Source organism: Procambarus clarkii, chromosome 49 (assembly GCF_040958095.1).
Source record: "Procambarus clarkii isolate CNS0578487 chromosome 49, FALCON_Pclarkii_2.0, whole genome shotgun sequence".
NCBI classification, from domain to species: domain Eukaryota; kingdom Metazoa; phylum Arthropoda; class Malacostraca; order Decapoda; family Cambaridae; genus Procambarus; species Procambarus clarkii.
The window spans coordinates 19,934,466-19,954,618 of NC_091198.1; the positions used below are offsets into that span (position 1 = coordinate 19,934,466).

Genomic DNA, 20,153 nt, shown 5'->3' on the forward strand with positions numbered 1-20,153 from the left:
AAAATGTATTAGTATTAACAAGCAGGGATCAGTCACTTTTTTATGCAAAGTTAATGAGAATATTAAACCATATTTTACTATCGCCCATAATTTACAATTACTTTATATTTCATTATAAGATGAGGGAGAAAAGCATACCCAAATAAAAGTTATGAGGAAGGAATAAGTTGTCTTAATGTATGTGTAATTGTTTCAGCTTTTCTACAACAGTAAATTGCTTAATACAATATCAACAGAAGTACTGGGACTACAAAATGACATGCACGGACATATTTCTGAAAGCAGTCACTTCAACTATCATTTTTGTAACATAGTACTTCCACGGTTCTTGGAACTGGTAGGTGTAAGCTTTGTTCATCATAACATGCCACAATATTGTGTAAAAGATAGCAGGGAATATTTATGCCCAATTTATGAACAGCATTGTAAATAGTGTACCAGCATTATTAAATAAATTAATACAGTACTGTAAACCATACTATAAATGATAGCTATTGGGATAATTCTATAATGATAGATCTTTTACTTTTAATATTTATTCAGTAAACAAATTAAAATACAATTACACAATACAAGAAGTTTTTGGAGGCCGAGACCACTGTACGACCTCCAATCTGTTACGTTTACCGTGTATAAGGGTGCAGGAAGAATAGAAGAAGTGGAATTTATCACCTTTACTGTGCAACACCGGTGTACAGGAAATGTTCCATATGCAATATAATCTGCATCATGCTTAACTGAAATGAACAGCAAAATGACTGTCCACATCAACAACAGTAACATCAGCAATTTAACATCAGGACAGTAACAATATAACTTACTCCAAGCCAAATATAAAATGAAGAAAAGCAACAGTAGTCAGGTGTCAATATTTCAGTTAAAAAAATAATACCATTTGTGTAACTTGTATCAGCAAGTATGCCCTGGCAGTGAGCGCAAGATACTGAAGAAATGCAGAGCTGGCTATATAAATTCACTTAAAGAGGCAAACTTAATTCTGGTATTAAGTTACCAACAAATTTCAAATATAATCTTTTAAACAGATACTAAAATATTAATCACCATCCTAGATTAGTTCAGCTTTTTCATTTCTAATCAATATATGCACTTACTAGTAACAACCAATCATTAAACACCAAATTTAATTACCTTCTCACAGCCCAATACATTTCTTGAACACTAATTAGCTAACAATAAGGGACTACTCTATATCTATGGTTAATTAGTTTTTGACATCTTATAGTTCCTAGTGCACCTCCATTGTGACATCAGTTAACCTTAACCCAATTATTAGACATTGTAACAAAATTAAAAATTAAACGAATAAATGAAAAATCAGTAACTTAGGCACAGTGTGGAATGATAAAGTAGAATATTAATTTCCATGATAAAATTTCTATAAATATTTATACTGTACCACCAAAGGTTCCAAAACTGCCAACTACAGCTTCAAATACCTATCACAGCTTCTCACTGTAGGAAGCAAATCATCTTGCCAACCTACAACTTAATAATTACCAAAAGAAACAATGATCTAAGTGCACTTATTACTTCATCTTCTCCAGCAGCATCTTCTCCAGCTTTATTGCATCGGCAGCAAACTTGCGGATTCCCTCGGACAGTTTGTCGGTGGCCATCTGATCTTCATTCATCTCCCAACGGAACTTGGGTTCAGTCATCTCTACCTTCTCCAAGTCGTGCTTTTTAGCTGTTTAAAAGACAAAAGCAAAATAATACTAATACTTTTTCAAAATGTTTAAGATCCTTGATATTGTGTAAAGAATTATATACATTAAACTGATATCACTAATTTGCACAAATGCTTTTTGAAGCCTCACTTACACTACTGAATTAAATACAGTAGTCAATAAACAGAACAAATACTGTTCTTACTTTATGTTGATATTATATTATTTATGTTGGGTTGGGTTAAACACAACCACAGTCATAACATACTTTAATAGTAAGACTCAAAAAAAGCATATCAAGATTATTCATCCAATGTCAAAAAACCAGCGTCCCCCTCCTCCCCAGAAGAGAAGGGGTGGGGTTGCTCAGACGACGGCGCGGTGGCGTGATGACGTCATGCTAATTTGATAATTTTCTTTAGAGAGTTCTGTCCACTCGTTCGCCTTTCAGTAGCAATATTTTCACCAGAATAGGGGTTTGTTTTGGGGCGCCTATCTTTCTGGGTGCCTGTCCCGGTCGACGGCAGACATAGAATGCTCCCAACCACAGGGGGGGTTTCTATAGGCCACTGCTCTTCGTGCCTTTCTGAGGGGGGCCAGGTTCTGGCTCGTGGTGCCCAGTAGGCAAGAACTCCAAGCACTTTGACTGATGCCAGAAAGTTATACATATCCATTCAGGCTGGATAGCTCCCGGAAGCCAATGGGGCTTCCCCTAGAAATGTCAGTAATAGGGTGTTTTTTGTTTTAAATAAATTTCATTTCACATGTTCATTAACTTTTATATTTTATGATATATAATCCAATTACCAAGTTCTGTACTATGGGTTTCTTGGAGAAATCCAGTGTTGAATGTAATGAAATACTCTTTTCTGGTTGCACACAACAGCTCCCTCCCAGCAGGCACAATATCCAAGAATAGTGCTAATTCAATGTTATCAACATTGAATCAATGTTGATAATGTTGAATAAACATTACTCTTGAATACTGTGCTCACTTGGCTAATGCTACAACCTGGAAGCAACCATGGCGTATGATTCATGAACACCTACTGGGAGGTGGAGGGTCAGAATCTGGCCTACTGAATGAGGTAAAGAGGAACCTGGGTCCAGATTCACAAAGCAGTTACGCAAGTACTGTACTTACAAACGTGTACATATTTCCTCAAACTTTGACGGCTTTGTTTACAATTATTAAACAGTTAATGAGCTCCGAAGCACCAGGAGGCTGTTTATAACAATAACAACAGTTGATTGGGAAGTTTTCATGCTTGTAAACTGTTTAATAAATGTAACCAAAGCCGTCAAAGATTGAGGAAACATGTACACGTTCGTAAGTACTTGCGTAACTGCTTTGTGAATCTGGCCCCAGGTTCCTAAGTGCTTGCGTAACTGCTTCGTGAATCTGGCCCCAGGTTCCTAAGTGCTTGCGTAACTGCTTCGTGAATCTGGCCCCAGGTTCCTAAGTGCTTGCGTAACTGCTTCGTGAATCTGGCCCCAGGTTCCTAAGTGCTTGCGTAACTGCTTCGTGAATTTGACCCCTGGGCATTAGAGCTCACTACACGACCAAGTACAACACCCAACAGAAAATCAAGATGTATAAATACTATAAATACTGTACCAACTTTTCATCACCACCAGAGACAAATCCTATTTGTTAGCAAGTTTAAAAGCTCAAAGGACTGACAGTTCAGTAAATCCCATATTAAAGTGCCATTCTTTTCCTCAGAAAATCAAAATATGTAACATTAATTTTGTTGCACTTCCCTATGTATAATTTGCTACATTTGTCCAAGTTTAATTATAACCATATTTTTCTTGGTAAATATAATACATCTCAAAAGAAATGTTCCACCTAAAAACTGATCAAATAAAGGGGATCAAACTTACCACTAGCCTCTGATAAGTGTTGTGTGATGGGTTCAGAAGAATTCTGAAGTTCCTCCAAGAACTTCGGCCCAATGGTAAGTAAATCACAGCCGGCAAGCTCACGAATTTCACCTAGAAGGAAAATTATATTTAAAGTAACACATGCACTTAAGATGCACTCATATGGCCATGAAGGTGTGAGTGGTATAAGTTCTCTGACCATTATTATTACTCACAACATACAGTCACAGTCGTAGCATATTTAGATTGTCACAACCATTGTGCAGTGTTATACAAATTATTTATACACAGCCTCATTTGACTGTGCATGATGTACATGCTTTAAGATTTTCCTGTTACAATCTCTACTAGTGCTTGCCCCCTCTACCTCCCTCTCACTAGTAGTCACATTTAGCATGTGTATTGCTTTTTTTGTTCCTGATATCAGACAGTAATTGTGTCAATCCCAAATCCTGTTTAACACTCCCAGTAGAAAGTTCATTTTCACAAAGGTCAAAGACTAACCTGATTCTTAATTTATAGCATAGCTTGCTTCCCCCCAAGCACCTTCACATTTATTGATGCAGCTATAAGACATGTTCCTAACAAAAAAGTTTAAAAGATTTTTCAGCAATGAAGAGGCACTACACAAGTCTATGCAAGGGAAGAACACGTGCGTATTCGTTCAAGGGGTGAAGACGGGGTCCATGTGAGGCACAATATGTAGGCTGCATCATGAAAAAAATCTCCATTATAGCAGTACACACTTACCAAGCAATCAATTTTTATTACAGTATTAGGCATTATATATTGTTTTAATGTAATCTGTGTAATATTAAAAGCCCAGATTTCTGACAAATTTAAGTGAACAAGAACTCGAAGACTCAATTCTGGCTGAATTATCTACAGGATCTGACTTACCGAGGTCAGAATTAGTGAGCTCTTACTTACTATGCAAAGTTGTGTGCATTTTCAGAAAAATGGATACTAATTTCTATACACTATTCTAATTCCAAGTGATGTTGTTTGGATAGCTGTACATGCCCTGGCCTGCACTCCAGCTAAGGCAGTGCAATGTAAATGACACTTACCGCTGTTTCTGAAAGATGCTCCCATTACCACAGTTTCATAGCCAAACTTTTTATAGTAGTTATAGATGCGTGTTACGCTCTTCACTCCTGGATCATCATGAGCCTCGTACGACTTCTGCTCGGTGTTTGCCACATACCTGATTAATACAATAAAATATATAAACTGTACACACTTTTGTTTTTTAATCCTAACCTTAACCTGTAAAATTCAGTTTAAATAAAGGTATCATCTCCACAAGAAAAAATAAATTAACCTTCTGCTGTTCATTTTAACATTTCAAACACACTGCTAATTTTCAACACTGCCAATTTTTAACCCATTCTGGTTCCTCCACACAAAGAGACAAATAACCTAACTCAGACACGGAATGAAACCAATACCGTTTCAGTCTGCCAACGACCCATCATCAAGTCGTGACCCAGGAGATACACCTTCCGCATCAGAGTCAAACCACCATTTGAAGCACTTGGGCCATTGCTAACAGATTCAAAATAACATGAATGTAACTCATTCAAATTAAGAAGTAATACTGGGATCTAAGCCTACAACTCCAAATCACCCAACCATGGAAGCCTGGATGAGCTTTAATCAAGTTGTGTTCCTTTCATTAACTCTGCCTAATGTTTACAAGTCCTTCAACAGTCTTCTACTTTTCAAATGTTAATTACACGACATTTACTTGCCCTGAGCAGCACGAAAATCAATTTACTGATCCGTGTCTGATCATATTAAACTACCATTATTAATTTGTTTAAATGACGAGTCCTAATGTATATAACACATACAGTACAGTAGATGGATGCAGTTGTATAGTTTAATAATTCATTAGTATACTGCTGAAACTATTTATGAATATTGAAACACATGGTAATATTTGATCATGTACAAAACTGTTATACAGTATACTGTAATGTATTCTTAACATTTTATACTGTACAGTACTTAATGTTTTGCCTACTATACAGGCACGCATGCACACACACACAAAAAAAACTTCAGCGTTCCAAATACAGTACTGTATATAGTTTCTCATCCAGAATACTTTTTTTTTTGGGGGGGGGGAGAGGGATTAAGTCTGGAAGACCTACAACAAAAGCACACGAAGTGAAACAATATAAAGGAAATTTAAACTTACCAGTCGAGGATACGTCCAACAAAGGGAGATATAAGTGTTACTCCAGCTTCAGCACAAGCTACAGCCTGAGCAAAGCCAAACAACAACGTCAAGTTACAATGGATGCCATAGTCTTCCTCAAGAACCCTGCGGATTGTGGAGAAATTCAATACAAAATTATATTAAAAAATACAAATTATGACAATCTAAACTTGTGATGTATTTTGAGAAACTTGTTGTTACAAATGCCGAAGAGAGGCCAAAAATACTGTAGTATAACTTTGGAATGAGCAGAAGGGTTGGAAGATAACCAGTGAAAGAGAGAAAGGAGAAAAAATTTTAAGATATGAATTATTTAGGGAGGAAAGGCTACTTGAATAAGTGGAATAAATGCATACAGTATATACTGAAGTATAGGGATAAGGTGAGGGTCGAGATAGCATTAGATGTAGGGTGCACCCTCAACAAAACCCGATCATAACGCTGCAGATCCAATCTCAATTTATTCTGTGAAATTGCCCCTTTTTTGCTATTTGTTTCCATATTTAAGACATTTTTTAAGTAGTGCAGAGATTAGTACCGTCCGTTTACAACCAAAAGGTCCTGAACTGAATTCCCACAGCAGGACAGAGACGTTTGGGCCCATTTTGTTTCACCTGATGCCTCTTGTTTACCTAGCAGTAAATAGGTACCCAGAAATTAGCTAACTGTTGTGACTTGCATCCTGGGAAAGATCAATAGTTACCTGAGAAGGGAATTGTACATACAGTCAGCCACGTACAGAACTTTATAAACACCTTTTTTCCGAAAATGCCTGTTATCTGATTTGGGTTTGTTCGGATAAATGAAACATTAATAAGAAAAAAAGAATTTCGATTACTTAAGGAGCTCGAGAAACTAGAAACAAACAACATTGTCACACAAACTAAGAACTTTGTACAAGACAATCCTACTGACATGGAAGCCAAATTTGAAGAATGCCTTAATTTTTAAGAAAAGAGTACAGTAGTCTGTACACATGCATGCCAGGGTGCTCAAAGCTTTTCCTCAGAATTAAGAGCAAAGCGACTGAACTCGTATAATCCCAATTTAGACGAGCACTGAACATTGACCCTAAACACACGATAATTTAATAATAATTCACTGTGTCGGGGGACAGGACGCCAAAGTGTCTCATACACATTTGACTTTTATCGGGGTCTTCCCTCTCCAGTAATTAGGTACCAAAGAGTTAGGCAGCCCTTGTGGGTTGCATCCTGGGGATGGTCAGTAGTTGGCTTAGAGTGGCCTTATTAAGCCCCAGTACAGGGTTCCTCTCCCTGACAACATAAACCCATATGATTAAGGTGGTGTGGAAGCTTCCCGTAATCCGACCGCTTCAGAAAGTATATATATATTAAAACAAAAAAGAAAAGCAACCTGCAGTTATTAATATGTGAAAAGAAAGTTGGAGGCAGTATCAGGGAATCGGTTTCTGATTATGTAAAACTCAAATTTGCCTCTGTAAAGTATATACTTGCATGCATGCATGCCTCTGGGCATACATGCATGACCTTTAAAATAATACATCTATATGGCCTAAACATGCATGGTATTTTTTGTTAACACGCTAACCCTTAAGTATATGGGGGTGAAGATACAGTACTATAGTTGCTAACTCTACATAATATTTTAGCAGACTTCTTAGCACAGCCTATTTAAAAAATAACTATTATGTCTTCCCCAGAACATAAGCCACCAATCAATTTTCATCTCGGTCCCCAATTCCTGTTTTATTTACAAAGGCGAATAGATAAAAGGAACATTGCCCTGACCATCTCAACCTACCCACTGATATTTCAAGTCTAAAGAAAATCAGGAAGCTGAGCTCTCAAGTTATCATCTATCTATAAAATTTTACCTTTATCTTATCGGTAGATGCAACACTTAAATGAGACAAAAAATCATAACCTACCTGACTTGGCTGAACTGAAGCATACACTGTACTTTTCTTTAATTTTGTGTTAAACTTCAACAATTACAATACTGTACAGTACTCACTTTGCTGCCTGAATTCCTTCCCATGTAGAGGCAAGTTTAATGAGAATGCGTTCCTTGTCAATCTCTTCTTCAGCAAACATGGAGATGAACCTACGGGCCTTGCAGATGCTGGCTTCCTTATCGAAACTTAGTCGAGCATCAACTTCGATGCTCACTCGACCAGGGACAATCTTAAGGATCTCACATCCGAACAAAACAAACAGCTTGTCCATTGCATGTTCCACATGCTCAGCCTTGTTACTGAAAAATAACAATTATATACAGTAATCTAAATCAATATTTAAAACAAAAACAAAACCCCAGTTATTCAAAGCAGACTATATTCAAATCCAAGTATATACTTTATGCATATACTATATACCAAGTATATATTACATACAGTATATCTAAGGCACGTACCACAATGTAGGAAATGGGTATGCAGAAAATGCGTTATACATTAACAAAAACTAGAAAGATATCCCCTGGTTACGAACAATATGGTATACCAGTACAGTATGGTAATGAGCACATTGGGTGGTATACCGTGTTGTTATTACATGGTGCTGTAAATGGTACAGGAAATACCATATGCAGTAATGAGTTCAAAATGGGTACGGAGAGCACTATACATTATAATAAGTACTGTATAGGATAAGCTCGCTAATATCCAGCCAGTTACACATGTTTTTGTGTGCAAATCTCACTTAAAAGCACAAATAATGCTTCAACAGAGATACCTATGATATGAACAGCAAGACATCTATCTATAAAATTTCAACTTTATCTTATCTGTAGATGCAACACTTAACACAATACAGTGTTAACAAAAATGTACAAGTAACTGGATTTACAGTATTCGAAGTCACTAACCACTCAGGTGCTGCTCTGAGCACTGTTAGTCATACCACCCAATTGAAAAGGAATTTCACCAGTATCAACATATAGCATATGTTTTGATTTATATTACGGTACAGTATACCGGTTATCCTTTCAACATTATCGTGCATCATTCCTATATTGTAATAACATATTTGGTATCCAAATTTCCAGTCTCTAGACAGGAAGGCACCCAAACTGCATACTGCCCAGTCAATATCATCAGTCACCCCTAATATTTAGCAACGTTCTTTAGGAACCCCTCAGCATTGTGTACTACGTAATATCTGTATGGTAACTGGACATGTAGTGTAGCATGTCAGCGTTCCACAATTTGGTGAAACTTTTTTTGACGGTTCACCTATAAAACCCACATGTTCAATGACTATATCAATGGGAACCACTATGCGCTAAGGTCTGTTATTAATGTGCAAGGTAGCATAGCGTATTGGCATGCATGGGCGGTGTTTTCAATTGATTTGGATATTCATGTATTGGTACCTGGTTTTAGTTTCAGGTCATTATGTATATTAAACATACAGTACCGTAATACACTTTTCTATGTGTCTACTCCTTTGTTCTGCAGTTTAGGAACTGTACATCCATTTAAAGAAAAAATATAAATAAAATATATTATAAGAACTCCATCAACATCAAGGGCCCAAGACTTTTCAACACTCTCCCGCTACACATAAGGGGCATAACTGGCTGGCCTCTCACAATGTTCAAGAAAGAACTTGTCAAACACCTCCGAAAAATACCTGATCACCCTGGCTGTGACTCATACGTCAGACTGCGAGCAGCTGTGTCCAACAGCCTGGTTGACCAGACCACCAACTGGGAGGCCTGGTCGGAGACCGGGCCATGGGGCCGTTGACTCCTGACAGCTACACAAGGTAGCCACAAGGTAACCCTAACTTCTTTAATCTGGCTATCACAAAAATAATATTCTTTTGATTTTCTTAAGAAGCATGTATGGTCATGGGGATAAAATGTACAATTTAATTTTTAATCAAACTTTCATAATATTGTAAATACTTTTTGCATTTCAACATTAACTGTACACAGAAAAGCAGTATTCACAACAAGGTTACTGTTGTGAATCAACTATATTGTTAAAAATCATGCCCTAAGCACAGGAAAAATGACCCCCCCCAAAATCATGTCACTTTTCAAGATGACATGGTTTTTGGTGTTTACTGGAAGCCTCACATACATACTGAAAACACCACATACTAACAGGAGCTTTAAATGTTGCAAAATATCTAAAACATGTTAGGATATTATGCTTACTATGAGTAAATGTCTTAGGATAGATACATTAATTTCAGGGATTAATTAATGTACAGGTGACCTGACACTGGTGACTGCCATACACAGATTACACTATCCTTCACAATATAGACAGTTTTGGCAAGTGCATTGAGCATAGGCTTCTGTAAAGAAATGTGGAAAGTGGATGGTGGTGGCATTGTGATGTACAGTAATTACCTATGTGTAGTGACAAGATGAGAGCCATGCTTGTGGTGTCTCGTCTTTCCAGTACACTTTGTCGTATAACGCTTAGAAACTGCTGATGGTTTTGGCCTCCACCACCTTCTCGCTTAACTTGTTCCAAATGTCTCCCACTCTGTTTGCAATGTGAAGGTGTAGTGGTGCTGAGATGGTGTCAATGTCAAAGTATGGCAGTGTTAGTGTTGTGGTGGCACTTACCTATCAGTGACTCAGGGGGAAGCGAGATCTAGCTCTTTATGATGTGCTAATTCCCTCTCTCAACATTAACATTTTTCATTATATTTTTCTTAAATTTGTGGATGGAATTGGCTTCAATAACCTCTTCTTTCAATGCATTCCACTTATCAACTACCTGCAGTGTAGTGGTGATACTATAGTGGTGCAGTGGTAGCAAGCATATATTTAGGAGGTGGGGGAATTTAGGCATTGGGTTAGGTACTGAAACTGAGTAGGTTATTCACAGCCACATTTTTCCTAGAACACTATCTGCCAATCATGTCTCATTCAGGTTTCCAAATACTCCTGGGTGCACATGGATGAACAGCATATGTACTCACCTAGTTGTGCTTGCGGGGATTGAGCTCTGGCTCTTTGGGTCCGCCTCTCAACTGTCAATCAACTTTTTTTTTTTCCCCCCACACACACACACACACACATCCTAGGAAGCAGCCCGTAACAGCTGTAACTCTCAGGTACCTATTTACTGCTGGGTAACTACTTTACAAGAGATGTAAAGGTCAGTGACTCAAGCTGGCTTTATGCTCCGACTCTTCGGGAGCTGTAACTTGCCTTAGGAAGTAAATGTGTGACCTTGGGCGAGAAATACACCTTAAATTTTCAAGGTCACCTATTAGTGACTGCAATACTTTACTTCAACATAAGAAGGAGCCTTTACTTTTTATCTTCTGCCTCTTCATTTATACACTGAGAATATCTTCATTCACTCCACAAACAGTAATGTGTGTGTGTATTAGTGTAAACATGTGGTAATTACTTCCGTTACGCCAAAACCAAACTAGCATGACAAACTTTTTTGGATGCAAATATTTCATCAAACCAGGCACCTCAAATGCCAGGGAAGAGTGTCCTCAAGTCTGACTCACCAATGAAAGCAAGTCCCCATATTACACAAAAAAGGTAAACACAGGTAACTATCAAAAGGACAGACTCTGAGCAATGACATACATTCTCAATGGAGAAGCTGATGATTGTCTCCAGAGTGGGGGGTGAAGGTGACCTTGTCAGTGAGTCAACACCGTGCCTGACTCACCACCAACCATTACATTGAGTGTCTCGCATCTCTCAAGGTCACCACTGTCAGCACAAACTGTGTGCTCAAGTCAAATTGTAATAACTGGCTATATAGGTAAACTAGTAATTTGTGGGTAATGATTGGGGTGTAGTTAGTGGTTTACAGAGGGGAGAAGTAGTTGGGGGGGGGGGTCAAGGGAAGTATTAGTGGGTGGTCAAAAAAGTATTTGGGGGTTGATGGGAGAAGTAGTTAGTAGTTGAGAGGGAATATGTAGTTGGGGGGGGGATATAGTTGGGGGTTGAGGGGGAGGGGGGGAAGTAGTTGGTGGTTGAAAGGGGGGGGGAGGGTGATGTAACTGGAAGTTGAGGGGTGGGGATGATGGTGGTTGAGAGAGAGAGTAGTTGACATGGAGAGGGTGTGGTCAAACAGTTATCAGTGGAGACACATTGTCTCTCGCTCCCACTTCCACTCAGGATATCCCTGACCCCCAACCTCCACTCACGAAATCCCCACCTACCCAAACCAAGGAAACCCCCTCCGCCACAGCCTCCACTCAGGAAACCCACCGCCACAGCCTCCACTCAGGAAACCCACCGCCACAGCCTCCACTCAGGAAACCCACCGCCACAGCCTCCACTCAGGAAACCCACCGCCACAGCCTCCACAGCCTCCACTCAGGAAACCCACCGCCACAGCCTCCACTCAGGAAACCCACCGCCACAGCCTCCACTCAGGAAACCCACCGCCACAGCCTCCACTCAGGAAACCCACCGCCACAGCCTCCACTCAGGAAACCCACCGCCACAGCCTCCACTCAGGAAACCCACCGCCACAGCCTCCACTCAGGAAACCCACAGCCTCCACTCAGGAAACCCACCGCCACAGCCTCCACTCAGGAAACCCACCGCCACAGCCTCCACTCAGGAAACCCACCGCCACAGCCTCCACTCAGGAAACCCACCGCCACAGCCTCCACTCAGGAAACCCGCCTCCACTCAGGAAACCCACCGCCATAGCCTCCACTCAGGAAATACCCACTCACCACTTCCACTTCCACTTACATCTTTCCATTGTCTGAATAACCTTATTTTTCTCCTTAGCTCATCAAAACAATTTATGCTTAACTATTCTTCTCACATACCTCTTTCTCTAATTGCACTATTTACCCATTTTTGGCTCCTCTCTTATCCATGCTTTATCCATAAAATTCACTTATTTTCTAATTGTCACTTAATTACACGGATGGTTTAGGAGATGTCACTAAGGGTATAGTATCAAGTAAGTAATTATCAAAGAAGGCACCAAGCTGGGAAGGCTATGTAGCACCATAGTATGGCATCAAGTGTGCATAGAATGTATAGATGACAAGGAATGGAGTACAGGTACTGTACCTCAAACCAGTTGATGTACCAAGTTGTTGTGACGGGGACACATGTGTGGCAGTACAATCGCAAGAGTCACACGTTTTGTTTACAGAGGAATAATGAAAGTACAGTAATTGTAACTCCTGTAGTCTCAAGGTAAATTAATAGCAGTGAGGAGATGAAGAGTGCAATAGGCAAGGAAACTGACCGATGAACTGTCATATTTCAACACTAGAGCATAATTGTGAAACTATAATTGTGGTTTGATGTGAGCATCATAAAACAACTCTGAACAGTTCAAATAGACAATAACATGATATAATATTATGGGGAAAGATATTAATTTTAATAACTTTCTATTAAGGAAAGAGTTTGAAAATACAAGAGTTGTGGGGGTAGGAGTTGCCCGTGCTGCCACCTAGTGTGGGGGTAAGAGTTAGTGTGGGGGTAAGAGCTACTGTACCTGTGTTGCCACCTATGTAACGTTTAAATACTACAATATTTTATGGATGATGGTCCCTAACACGGGGAAGACACCAGTCTTGGTGTCTGTGTTGGAATGAGACCCTACAGGTCAAACTGCTGTATTCATGGCCTCTTACATCACCCCTCACAAACTGCTTGATACATGTCTGTGACATGACCTAGGTTCTTGTCAAGTATTCTTCACAGTTCCGTCATAAGAACAACAATTAGAAGTAAAATGGCTAATGTAGCATTGTCAAAACCAAAACACTGAAAACTTCAATGACACACTGTAAGCATTGGTGGTACTAGGAAAACCATGGCAGAACCAGAAAAACCCCAATGACAAGACTGGGAAAGTCCAAACAACCCCGTGAAAACCCCAGACAACCCCCAAGACAACCTGGGTTAAAACCCATACAATCCCAGGGAAAACTCCCAGACAATCCCGGGGTAAACCCCCAAACAATCCCGGGACAATCCCGGGACAACCCCGTGACAACCCCGTGACAACCCCGTGACAACCCCGTGAAAACCCCGTGACAACCCCGTGAAAACCCAGACAACCCCGTGAAAACCCAGACAACACCCTGAAAACCAAGACAACACCCTGAAAACCAAGACAACACCCTGAAAACCAAGACAACACCATGAAAACCAAGACAACACCCTGAAAACCAAGACAACACCATGAAAACCAAGACAACACCATGAAAACCAAGACAACACCATGAAAACCAAGACAACACCATGAAAACCAAGACAACACCATGAAAACTACGACAACACCATGAAAACTACGACAACACCATGAAAACTACGACAACACCTTGAAATCTGTTACAATTTTGAGCATCTAGTGAAAATGAACAAAATTGAGTGGAGGCAGAAGTGTTTCCCCCGCAGGGTGGCTATAGCCCTGAGTCAAGACTTTCTCTCAGGCTCCAGCAATCACCCCAGTTTCCACACACCGGCACTGACCAGTAGACCATACACCTCTCGATACAAAAACACACCTCTTTGTAAGGCTTCACTAATTAAATGAACGTTCCACACAGCTATGATTTACACTTAGAATTTATGCCACTCCTGAAGCTGTACAATGCACAAAAATTGTTAATTACAATATAATCAACTTAATTTACAGTGCAATTATATTTATTATTATCTTTAATTAAAATTATTAAGGTAAGAAAATTACATTATATCAAGGTACTAATTGCCAACAAAGGAAATAATCCCTGACCTCAATATGTCTGCAAGTGACTGAAATTCTTGGTACTGTACTATTAGGATAGTATTCTAATAAATGTTGTACAATCACAAACTTACTGGCCCTTTTCCACCCCGTACTCGACAGCTTCGTTAATAAGCGACTCATACTGGGGCATGTTAGCTGCCTGCAGGATGAGCGAGGGGTTTGTTGTGGCATCAGTTGGCTTGTACTTCTTCATTGCTGATGGAAGAAAAATGAAAGAAATGTTTAACCTTTCAACTAAGATGTCTAATAATTCATTAATAAATACCACAGAGAGGTTAATTCCCACAAACCATTAAACCATTCAGAAAAAGCTTGGAAAAATAAGCCTATTCTCCATGCAGCAGATTAATTGGAAATTCATAAGAATGACTAGCCCAAAACAAATTACATGTATTTTTATCATAAACAATCATGAGAAGCAACACCAAGTCATCACATCTCAGGATCAAGAGGAGCATCTCCAGGATACCACATACCAGGATCAAGTTAAGCATCCTCAGGCCATAACATCTCATGATCAATAGAGGCATCTCCATGACATCACATTCCAGGATCAAGAGAAGCATGCTCAAAGTGATCACGTCTCAGAATCAAGAGAAACATCCCCAGGACAACACATCTCAGGATCAAGAGAAGGATCCCCTAGTTCATCACATTCGCCTACCTGTCGAAGCCATAAATATCGAAAATGCCGAATTTTAAAATCCAACTTTAAAAAATCATCAGGACAAAGGGGTGACTTGACAAGCTGCCGGCTTTCTGTCTTTGTCGAGGCCACTAGTGTGTTAGTGGCCCTATAATAAATTTAGGTCAATCATAGGATCAATAGAGGCATCTCCAGGCCATCACATCTCAAGATCAATAGAGATCCCAAGGACATGACTGTACAGTATTGTTATAAATACTGTATTATAATTATTATTATTACTATATTATTAGTATTACTGTGCAGTATTAACTAATTATTTTCATTCTTAGGAGAGACTAAGAATATATATTTTTTCAAATATATTTGGCTGCCTCACACACTGTCTAACCTTGTACGGCATCCTTCACATAACACCAAGGTAAAGAAGAGTGTGAGAAACTGATGACCTTCTACCAGGCAGGAGACGGTGATGAAACTGTATTAATGGCTCATCTTCCAAATTACTCACTCCCCTCCTCTTTTTGCTTTTTATTTTTTACATTTACTCAGCACAATCTGCCTGTTTTCAGGGTCCGAGCAATGAGTCCATTTTAAAGGGGTTAATTTATTATTTAAATTAACAGAAAACACGAGATATACCTGTAGATCAATAATGCCAAAGTGAATATCACTGCATCGTACTGCTGCAATGTTAATCAAATTCTAAACATACTAGACTCGAATACTACATAGCAAAACAAAGAAATCCATAAGAAGAATCAATACTTTGTACATAATTTAAAAAGGCCTTTGGCCCAAAGGATTCAATAATAATTCATTGTGCCGGGGGACAGGCAGCCAGTGTATAGTATTTATACATGGTAGGCTTATATCGAGGTCTTCCCCTCCCCCCTCCCCCAAGGTTGAATTATTGACCCCCCCCAGGATGCAACCCTACAACAAGCTGACTAACTCCTGGGTACCTACTTACTGCTAGGTGACCAGGTGCATTAGGTGATAGGAAATGCGCCCAACCATTTCTGTCTCGCCCAGGATTCGAACCCTGGTGGGATACAATTACCTCTGTGTATATGCAGCAGTTGTATCAGTTCTAAGGAATATGCAGTAGTTTTATGGTGTCCATATCTAAAGAAGCACATCAATAAACTGGAAAGGTGTAAAGTCATGCTACAAAATGGCTTCCGGAAATGACAAACCACATCAATAAACTGGAAAAGGTGTAAAGGCATGCTCAAAATGGCTTCCGGAACTGAAAAACAAGAGTTACAAAGAAAGGCTACAGGCATTAATTAATTAAATATGCCAAAGCTAGATGATAAAAGAAAAAAAGGCAATATGATCACCACAACAAAATAATATAGAGAATCAGCCAAATTGACAGAGAAATTCCTGAAACCAGCAACTGAAAGAACAAGAGGTCATAGATTTAAACTAAACAAAGCTCCTGAAGATATACCCTGTATAAGAAAATTCACTTTCGCAAACGGAGTGGTAGGCGGTTGGAACAAGTTAGGTGAGAAGGTGGTGGAGGCCAAAACCGTCAGTACTCGAAGTCAGGTGTCAAAGCGTTATACGACAGAGTGCTGGGAAGACAACACATCACGATCATAGCTGTCATCCTTTAACTACACTTAGGTAATTAAACACACAAACACACACACCACCATTAACTTTATCACTCTTACAGTTTAAGTTACATTACTTTAAGTTACATGTTACATTACATTAAATGCTAAATCTAGATTTTGACCCCACACACACTAGACAAGATTTAATTTTGCACTACTTATTAAAGGCTATTTTTCAAGTGAATTGCATGTTGATAACAGGTCTTTGCAAGGAAATAACAATGCTCCCAATTATGAAAAAAACATCCTGTATGCACTATGCATCAATACTTGAAAATGCACATAACTGTTCTATAATGAATGTAGCTAATATAGTTTTGCAGATAAATACAATGATTCTCCAGACCTCACACACAACAAAGAAATCCCAATCTAGTTCATGAATGCTGAAATAATTAACAAGGAATGTGTAAATATTGATTCCCTTCTCGGAACCCTAAACGTTCCTGGACTTGTGTGTACAAAGTAATGCCACAGGAATTCCAAAAATTCCTTGTATAAATAATGCCTTGTCATCAGCTAGATGAATAAAATTAACTGGAAATTGACATACAGTACACACAATATTTTTGATGACAAGATTTAGGCCAATCACTGGAACTGGGCAGGGCTTTCAGTACACATAGGAAACAAAAAGGGTTCCGATTGGTTTGTATACCATACATGAATATATATTGATACAGTAGGTGCAAATCAATACCACATGTTTAATTAATTTTTATGTGATAAACTATGCTTTGTTTTTGTAACAAGGATATCAACTTAAGAATATAGTAATTTTATCTCATAAGACTTTAGAGTTTTTAAATATTTAAAGTCTTTAAATATAATACATACACTACAATGCAAATTTTAATATACAAATATTTGTTATGGGGCTTTTATTGTACCCTAGGTCAAGGGTTGGAACACACAGAAAACAGAATTTCTAGTGTGCATTAGTCTGGTTAGTTCTGGCTTCACTTGCTTTGATTTGGGAATACCGTATCACAGCCAGGAAGCCAGTGGCTCAAGGAGGCCCCCCCCCTCACAAGACCTGTCAACCTGTCATCAGAGAGGAGGTACCCTGGACATAATCACTTCAAAACCACTATATAATTCACAAAGAAATCCCAATGACATGATATATTAATAAAAATCATTAAACAGAATTTCTAGTGTGCATTAGTTTAGATTATTAGTGTGGCATCAGAGTGTGAACACCATTACAGAGGGCCACTGTGGTCGGGTCGACTGTAAAACCTTGGTTGGGCTCTGGTTTGGGGCCTCTAGAACCTCCCAGTGAATTCAGTAGAGTTCCAGGTTGATTGACCTTTGTACTATCATGGCTGAATTGATTAGGGCAGGTGTCTGGGATTCAACAGAATGTGGTTTCATTACCTCAAAATGATTTCTGCTATGTAATTAGTGCTATTACCTACTCCCTATCCATTGTCAGGTTAGGTTGTCTTGTGCTACCAACTCCCCCAACATATGTGCCTAAGGCATATAAATTAACTTCACCAATGAAATCACTGCTATCAATTTATATCACAGCTGTTATGTTAAATGCAAATTTTGCTACAATGTGTCTATTAAAAGTCCTCAAATTTTTTGAGGACTATTTTGGTGAAGTGCCAACAGAATAAATATACTGTATGCTTAATATTATTGACCATTTACTTATTATTCCTGCGAGTCGTTATCATAGGGGCCCCAGTACTGTACACTGGTTTGCCCATAATGCTGTTGTCGGGCCTGAATTCCAGGTTCGAATCCCAGGCGGGACAGAAATGATTGAGGCACTTTTCCTATCACCTAATGCCACCGTTCACCTAGCAGTAAATAGGTACCTGGGAGTTAATCAGCTTCATGTGGGGTTGCATCCTTGGGGGGGCGGGGACGTAACACTGGCTGCCTGTCCTCCACAAAATGTTCTAAAATTCATCAAATTATCCCTAGCCTGGGGGGTGAGAATACAATACAATATGATCCCTGGCCTGAGGTGCGATAAGTGTTATCCCTGGCGTGAGATAACAGCATTACCCCAGACCCAGGGAGGGATACCATGACAGGGACGCTGGTCACCGGACATCACCAGATGGAAGAGGAAGCTACTCACACTCGAAGTCGCCGGTGTCAGCCACCACCACCGTCATCTCCTTGAGCTGCTCCAGCGACGTGGCCATCTTGTTCTTCTTGCTAGGTGATTCTGACATCGTGAGTGACCGTGACAGCGTTTATATATTGATTTCACCGTGACGTCAGCTAACTGGCGCCGCCCACAAACCGCACACTGGATGGTTATCGCAGGCGGCGGCTGGCGGCAGCACCGGATGGGTCCCTGTGAGGTAAATATCTTCTAGCATTATTTATTTATTTATTTCATTTATTTATATACAAGAAGGCACATTGCGGGGTAAAGAGAGTACATAGTAATAACTATGATGTATATATTACTTATCTATACTATTTGCTGACGACACTATCCATCTATTCTGACCCCAACCTCCACACAATTTATTTATTTATTTATTTATGCATATACAAGAATGTACATAAGGAATGTGAGGATACAAATATGGTAATTACAGTCTTGTAAAGCCACTAGCACGCGCAGCGTTTCGGGCAGGTCCTTAATCTAAGAAAATTTTAAGGAGGTAAATACTTGCAAAATTTATAGACAAAAAAATGATAACAGATTACATGGAATGAAAAAAAAAGATGAGAGAAAATTATAGGTACAGTATATTAAAGCACATAGGTAGCTATGATTGATTGCAATGACAGCTTAAAATGGTAGTTGACAACAAATTGGTAGGCACAATACAGCAGAAACAATATAAGATTGATTGCAATGACAGCTTGAATGGTAGTTGACAAAAATTGGTAGTCACAATACAGCATATGGCTAGCACATAAAAGAAGACAGCAATGAACACAATGATAAGGTTGTTTGATATTACATAAAAATTATGAGATTGGTTATTATTATTATAAAATTATGAGATTATGAGATGACAATGATTACATAAGTAATGAAGGTATGTTATTGTTATAGATTCAGCTACTCGGAACAAGTTCCAAGTAGCACGGGCTATGGTGAGCCCGTAACTTACCTGGCACAGGAGCGGGGCAAGTAGCACGGGCTATGGTGAGCCCGTAGTGGACTTACCTGGCACAGGAGCGGTGCTGTGTGTGTGTGTTACAGGTTGGTATGTGGTATATTTACTCACTATAATATTGGTGCTGAATGCAGAACCTGTATCAGGAGGAATTCCTCCGAGATAGGTCACATTTGAGAATACTTAATTGTTTGTAATAGCTATAACCATCTATCTCTTCAACGTTTCCAAAGTTACCAATTGACCTCTTTATTGAC

General features: G+C 39.2%; 1 protein-coding gene across 1 annotated transcript; it reads right to left on the reverse strand.

Annotated features, from left to right (window-relative positions):
- Positions 1–520: 520 nt before the first annotated feature.
- Taldo (transaldolase) lies at positions 521–19,115 on the reverse strand. The gene is made up of 7 exons (XM_045750199.2): positions 18,894–19,115; positions 14,587–14,710; positions 7,801–8,040; positions 5,782–5,907; positions 4,646–4,782; positions 3,576–3,686; positions 521–1,708 (listed from the first exon to the last, which is right to left on the reverse strand). The coding sequence occupies exons 1-7, from the start codon at positions 18,988–18,990 to the stop codon at positions 1,548–1,550; spliced, it is 996 nt and encodes a 331-aa protein (XP_045606155.1). The 5' UTR covers positions 18,991–19,115; the 3' UTR covers positions 521–1,547.
- Positions 19,116–20,153: the final 1,038 nt, after the last annotated feature.

What these genes read in the sequence shown, in the direction of transcription:
- Taldo (XM_045750199.2), bottom strand. Translation starts at nt 18,990, where the DNA reads ATGTCAGAATCACCTAGCAAGAAGAACAAGATGGCCACGTCGCTGGAG. An exon ending in TACGGGGTGGAAAAGGGCCA is followed by an intron (nt 8,041 to 14,586) that starts GTAAGTTTGTGA and finishes GTTATTTTTCAG; the next exon opens with TAACAAGGCTGAGCATGTGG. An exon ending in ACACTTATCAGAGGCTAGTG is followed by an intron (nt 1,709 to 3,575) that starts GTAAGTTTGATC and finishes TCTTTTAAACAG; the next exon opens with CTAAAAAGCACGACTTGGAG.